Source organism: Berghia stephanieae, chromosome 2 (assembly GCF_034508935.2).
Source record: "Berghia stephanieae isolate SIO BIC M18660-M18661 chromosome 2, UCSD_Bste_1.3, whole genome shotgun sequence".
NCBI lineage: Eukaryota > Metazoa > Mollusca > Gastropoda > Nudibranchia > Aeolidiidae > Berghia > Berghia stephanieae.
Genome location: NC_088361.1, coordinates 126180971 through 126188441, shown reverse-complemented (window position 1 = coordinate 126188441; position 7471 = coordinate 126180971). Strand labels below are relative to the sequence as shown.

At 36.1% G+C, this 7471-nt stretch overlaps 1 protein-coding gene across 3 annotated transcripts in view; it reads right to left on the bottom strand.

Annotated features, from left to right (window-relative positions):
- LOC144966535 (transcription factor collier-like) overlaps positions 1 to 7162 on the bottom strand; it is a 28455-nt gene extending 21293 nt beyond the window's left edge. For 2 of the 3 annotated variants that reach the window (XM_078903175.1, XM_078903173.1), the window contains exons 1-2: positions 7083 to 7162; positions 1174 to 1293 (exon numbers count right to left, since the gene is read on the bottom strand). In XM_078903175.1, the coding sequence (XP_078759301.1) occupies positions 1174 to 1293; positions 7083 to 7145 (183 nt within the window). In that variant the 5' untranslated portion in view covers positions 7146 to 7162. Of the gene's footprint in view, positions 1 to 1172; positions 1294 to 7082 lie in introns of all 3 variants that reach the window. The other variant, XM_078903174.1, reaches the window with a different exon arrangement.
- Between the last annotated feature and the right edge of the window lie 309 nt (positions 7163 to 7471).

Sequence of the window (7471 nt, the reverse complement as noted above, 5' to 3'; positions counted from 1 at the left end):
CGCCATAATGATGATATACGAGAACTGCTGCCAGACTAGACAGACGCACGAGGATGAAATTCTGGACAAGCGCGCTGAACTAAGCAGGGTTGATCTGAGGCTGAGCTACGAGTTGATATCGGAGAGGCATCTGGTAATTACAGTGACACATGGGGTGGGCGTGTCCGATTGTTTCTGACGACCGGATGGAGCGGAGATCGAAGTGTGAATGTTTCTGACGGGGCTTTTAATCCTGGTGACATTTGATGACGGGCGAATAGGGCAAATGGTTCCTGTCACGTGACGTGAAAAATGGCGACGAAAATATGAAAAAGTATGTATGAAACAGTGCCAGACAAAGCAGAAAGAAAAATAGAAGAAAAAATCTTCCCAAAAATCATCTTGTCTTGCCTGGGGATTGAACCTCATACCTCCTAATTGACACTTAGATAACCACGTCTCTCGAACAGTCGTCATAATGTAAACAATGGCAGTGATTGGTAAACATAGCGAACTACACAGGTTTTACTATCGATGGCATGCGTCTAAGTAAACTACACCCTGTTCTACCCCTTGATCAATAGAACCAACACAGAAAACCATTATGTACAAATCGTGTGATAACTAGTAACCCATTTGGCGGTATAAAAACAATAACAATGATACGTCGATATCATTCACGTTACTGTTTATAAACAACAAACTATGTTTGTCCGAGCACGCGTGAAGGTGTGTCACAAATTTCATGTTTTGATTGGTCAAACATGTACTGGTTAATAGCCGTTCCGACGTGCTACCATTACACCATAGAGGTTACCCGATAGTTGTGACTTTTTTCAGATTAAAACCAAAATTATAACAGTGCCTTCTCCCAAATGGCAACGGGCTTCCGAATTTTGAAACTTTTGATATTGGATACAAAGAATCAACTACTGATACGATTCAATGTTGGAGCACAATTTGTCTTCAAAAACTCTATTAACATAAATATATAATATATAAACCTACTTGAAACCTTAGGGAACGGTTCGGTTTATTTTTGAAGGTACCAAAATATATAAACCATTTTGCAGGAAAATGACACAAGGGACAGGAAAGCTTATCACAGCATCAATAGCAGATAGATCAGATACTTCTTTCGATCTCTTTGTCGACAATGAGATTGATATGATATAGCATGGTACGGTACTTACCCCCCTCCGTAGGATCGAGTCTTCTGGCCCGTCGGCCATGCTTTGAGTTGTTGTGTACGAACATGTTGTCTGAGACAGCCAAGAGAGGGCCGTCAACGGCCGTGGATGTGGAGATGGCCACCTAAAAGACATAAAAGTTACAATTACAGAATGGCCAAAGTACAAAGTATAGCCTTACACATTAGAATATCTCCATTAGAGTCGTTCCTTTTATTATGTCGTTAAATAATGGATGTCTATTTTTTTTTAAAAGGGGGTCCCGATAGCTCAGTTGGTAGAGCGCTCGCTTCACACGAAAAGGGACCATCTTCGATCCCGGGTGTAGTCGACATTTTTTCTGATCCCTCTGTCCACCCAGCAGTAGCTCGGTCTGTTTCATCTGGCGGAAAGTACTTTGCGTCCTTAGCAAACAATCGCTATCGTCCGTTTCACGCTATAGAAACCGGGATAAACCCCGGCACCATGGGTCTCATAGCTCTGAAGGACTACTTACTTAGTTTATTTTAGAAAAGTCAAAATAGAAGCGAGAGAGATTGAGACCCGACGGTGCAGGGGTGGTGGAATATAAGGATGGAGAATACATTAGCTTTGGAGGAGTTGATTATACAAAAATGTTATCATCTCTAAAGTGTCAGATATGGGGGGGGGGGGGGGTCTTTAGCACCATTTTAAAAATTAAAGTAATAAATAAAATTAAAATTCCCTTTATTCATCCCATAGAGGAAATCTGTCTCTAGGGTCTATTCAAAGGGAAGATTAGAACAACCCAGGCGTTAGCCGCAGTGCAGCGCCGCAAATTGAGCTAGGCCGAGGTGACTTGCTTAAGGCCACCCAGCGCAGCGGAGGGTGATCGAACTCAGTACCTTTGGACCGTGGCGCTGAGCCACGCTGCCCCTGAATCACTTTTGTTGAATAATCTTTTGATACACGAATTAAAGAAGATATATCCATCAGCTATATATATATATATATATATATATATATATATATATATATATATATATATATATATATATATTTATATTGAATCGTGTTTGATACAAATATGGTACGAAAAGTGCTCGACATGTTCTTGTTAATTAACTTTAAACCGGAACCACTTCAAGAAACAACAACAGTCAACAAAACAACTCAGTCCTGACGATGGCAAATTAAGCCTGAAACATTAATGTAGACTGTCTCACACATTGTGGTAAATATTTTAAAAAATAATATATATATATATATATATATATATATATATATATATATATATATATATATATATATATATATATATATAAAACATTGAACCTGGGAGTGAAATGACAATTGCTCTCAGAAATAGACTCAAGGTCAACATAATATTATAGACTCACTCACTACTATGTGGTCAGTATTGATCCGTTCCAGACCATTACCAGTGTGTACCTTGTTCTTCTTCAAAATATCGATCGACCGACCTATCAATGATTTACAGCGACAGTCTATGTTGTCTGTAGTAAACCCATTATAGTAATATAAGCCATGGAGGAGCGACGTGTAAGGTAAGCAGAACGGTTCAAAGTAACGTAAAGTAGTATGACATCTAGGTTAAAAGTTTTTCTGGGTTTGTTTTTTTTTTTTTTAATTAAGAAGAGAAAGAAAGACTGACAGAAAATATTTATATAGATTATATGGGTAGATCAATCGATAGACAGACAGATTTATAGATGTAATATATATATATATATATATATATATATATATATATATATATATATATATATATATATATTAGAGAGAGAGAGAGAGAGAGAGAGAGAGAGAGAGAGAGAGAGAGAGAGAGAGAGAGAGAGAAATTATAAAAACAAAAACCATGAAATAATAGTGATAAAAGGAGCTATTTATAAAATATTTCAAGAATTATTATGATCAACTTCTACAATATTGTTTCGAGCATTCGCTCTCATCAGGAAGTGAAAGTGAATGTTGATCTAGAGAAATAGGCAGATAGATAGATGGATTCATAATATTATATAGGTAGATAGAGAGATAGAACGACTTGAGGACGCAATTAACGCAATACTATTAAAATAAGCATTGGTTGGTGATATATAGTTTGGCGACAAATTGTTACCGCAGCCGAATAGCTTATTTCTTTCCGCTTAATTTGATACTAAATTTGAGGGATTTTGGAAAAAGCACCTATTACAGCTAAATTCATAGCTAAGCAATTTTTAAAAACACCCCCCCCCCCAAAAAAAAAAAAAAAAAAAAAAAAAAACTAGCACAAATTGAATAGCAAATCGATTAGAGCCCTCCATGTTCTCAATGGAAATTGTTTTCTGAAATCATTGATGGTGAATAAAAAAAACCTAGTCTTTCAGAGCCATTAGGTCCGTGGAGCCAGAGTTTATCCCGGTTTATATTCTATAGCGTGAATAATACAAAATAACAATTGTTTGCTACCCTTTGATAGGACGCTAGTCTATCGCAAAGTACTTTCCGCCAAATTTAACAGACCCAGCTACTTAATCACTGATGGGTGGACAGAGTTAATTCCGGTTTCTATAGCGTGAATAATACAAAAACAATTGTTTGCTACCCTTTGATAAGACGCTAGTCTATCGCATAGTACTTTCCACCAGATCTAACAGACCCAGCTACTTAATCAAGGATGGGTGGACAAATTATGAAGGTCAGAAAAAATCTCGACTGCATCCGGGATCGATCTCGTTACCTTTACGTGTAAAGCGAGTGCTCTACCAACTGAGCTATCGAGACTTCCACTGATGGTTTATAAAATGACGTAGCCTACTTTTTCCCGGTTTAAAGTTGATTTCAATGGCAAGGATTTTAGTGAGTAGGAATGAATGTTCATGCATCAACTCGCATCCGCCATTAGCCTGTCCCAATCATGGTTTGTTTTGTTGTTTTTTTTTTTCCGGATTTTTTGCAGTTATATCACCCACAATACGCTTACAATAAAACTTTGCAAGAAGTATAGTGACTGTGGTTGTTGTGGGTTGAGCCTAGGCCTTCGTGTTGAGCACACAAGGAAAACAACATTTCTACTTGTTGACCAATTTACTGTACTCATACCGATGGCCTTACTTCATTTTCGACTTGTAAAAAAATATATTTCTGAATCGTATTATTATTATTATTATTATTATTATTATTATTATTATTATTATTATTATTATTATTATTATTATTATTATTATTATTATTATTATTATTATTATTATTATTATTATTATCATAATCATCATCATCATCATCATCATCATCATCATCATCATCATCATCATCATCATCATCATCATCGTTATCATCATCATCATCTTTTTAATTATTTTTGATTATTATTATTACTATTATATTATTATTATTATTATTATTATTATTATTATTATTATTATTATTATTATTATTATTATTATTATTATTATTATTATTATTATTATTATTATTATTATTATTATTATTATTATTATTATTATTATCATAATCATCATCATCATCATCATCATCATCATCATCATCATCATCATCATCATCATCATCGTTATCATCATCATCATCTTTTTAATTATTTTTGATTATTATTATTACTATTATTATTATTATTATTATTATTATTATTATTATTATTATTATTATTATTATTATTATTATTATTATTGTAGACATACTCGCATCTAAATCAAAGCGTTAGACCGATAGATTTCCCTTGATGTTCCCTTTCCAACAATATATTATTATGGTATAGTTATAGCATAGCATAGATACATTAAAAAGAGTGGCATGAACTGTGTCCTCAAGTATAGATATGCGGCTATAGTAGTATGGTCTTGTGGTATGACATTAGCTTTAGGATCTGAAGGTCCTGGGTTCGAGCCTCGCTCGGTGCATTATTGAGTCCTTGGAAAAGGCTCTGTACTCACATTCTCTCACCGTACTCAGGTGTAAAATGAGTACGTAGCCGTGAACAGCGTTTCTCTGTTGGAAAAAAAAATGCAATATCGCCTCACAGACGTCAAGTCTCGTTCCACATGTTACGTGTTGCCTGTTGACCTGGGACCCTTTGTAAAGCGCTTTGAGCACGTTAACAACAAGATATGAAGTGAATAGAAAAGTGCCAGAAGACAATAGAGAATAAAAATTTTTTTTTTTTTTTTTTTTTTCGCGGCGGTGGTGGGGTTTGAACCTGCGACCTTATTGGTACGACAACTCCGCCTGGCAGGTGAGAGCGTGGCTCTACCGTGTGAGCTATCCACGAACACAAAATATTCGTTTCAAACTCAAAGTCATTACTAGATCCCTCTCTCACCCACTTCTTGAGACCACCGATTCGTTCGTACACCACCATCGCGAATAATTTTGACCAGCAGTTAAGCTTAATAGCCAATATTCTCAACACAAACATATAACATAGAAACGATTGAGACATTGAGTGTGCTCCGGTGTATGGGGTGAATTTTTAATTCAGAAAAGTGAGTGGAGCAGGCACTTATGTTGGTAACAACAAGATATGAAGTGAATAGAAAAGTGCCAGAAGACAATAGAGAATAAAAATTTTTTTTTTTTTTTTTTTTTTTTTCCGCGGCGGTGGTGGGGTTTGAACCTGCGACCTTATTGGTACGACAACTCCGCCTGGCAGGTGAGAGCGTGGCTCTACCGTGTGAGCTATCCACGAACACAAAATATTCGTTTCAAACTCAAAGTCATTACTAGATCCCTCTCTCACCCACTTCTTGAGACCACCGATTCGTTCGTACACCACCATCGCGAATAATTTTGACCAGCAGTTAAGCTTAATAGCCAATATTCTCAACACAAACATATAACATAGAAACGATTGAGACATTGAGTGTGCTCCGGTGTATGGGGTGAATTTTTAATTCAGAAAAGTGAGTGGAGCAGGCACTTATGTTGGTAACAACAAGATATGAAGTGAATAGAAAAGTGCCAGAAGACAATAGAGAATAAAAATTTTTTTTTTTTTTTTTTTTTTTTTTTTTTTTTTTTTTTTCCGCGGCGGTGGTGGGGTTTGAACCTGCGACCTTATTGGTACGACAACTCCGCCTGGCAGGTGAGAGCGTGGCTCTACCGTGTGAGCTATCCACGAACACAAAATATTCGTTTCAAACTCAAAGTCATTACTAGATCCCTCTCTCACCCACTTCTTGAGACCACCGATTCGTTCGTACACCACCATCGCGAATAATTTTGACCAGCAGTTAAGCTTAATAGCCAATATTCTCAACACAAACATATAACATAGAAACGATTGAGACATTGAGTGTGCTCCGGTGTATGGGGTGAATTTTTAATTCAGAAAAGTGAGTGGAGCAGGCACTTATGTTGGTAACAACAAGATATGAAGTGAATAGAAAAGTGCCAGAAGACAATAGAGAATAAAAATTTTTTTTTTTTTTTTTTTTTTTTTTTTTTTTTTTTTCCGCGGCGGTGGTGGGGTTTGAACCTGCGACCTTATTGGTACGACAACTCCGCCTGGCAGGTGAGAGCGTGGCTCTACCGTGTGAGCTATCCACGAACACAAAATATTCGTTTCAAACTCAAAGTCATTACTAGATCCCTCTCTCACCCACTTCTTGAGACCACCGATTCGTTCGTACACCACCATCGCGAATAATTTTGACCAGCAGTTAAGCTTAATAGCCAATATTCTCAACACAAACATATAACATAGAAACGATTGAGACATTGAGTGTGCTCCGGTGTATGGGGTGAATTTTTAATTCAGAAAAGTGAGTGGAGCAGGCACTTATGTTGGTAACAACAAGATATGAAGTGAATAGAAAAGTGCCAGAAGACAATAGAGAATAAAAATTTTTGAGCACGTTAAGTGGATACTGCGCTATATAAAAAGCTCAAGTTAAAAATAGATAGATTTCTTCTTTAAAAGACATAGACACATACCTGGAATCGACGCATGTCACGGGGATTTCCTGCATTCTTTAAACAATTTTGGTTACATTTCATGAAGAACTTGAGGAAAAATCTGTTTTAAAAAAGCAAACAAACATTCGTTTTAGTCGTAGTAATTGTAGTAGTAATAGTAGTAATATTAGTAGTAGTAGTAGCAGTAATAGAAGTAGTAGTAGTAGTAGTAGTAGTAGTAGTAGTAGAAGTAATAGTAGTAGTAGTAGTAGTAGTAGTAGTAGTAGTAGTAGTAGTAGTAGTAGTAGTAGTAGTAGTAGCAGTAGTAGTAGTAGTAGTAGTAGTAGTAGTAGTAGTAGTAGGAGTAGCAGTAGTTGTAGTAGTAGTAGTAGAAGTAGTAGTAGTAGTAGTAGTAGTAGTAGTAGTAG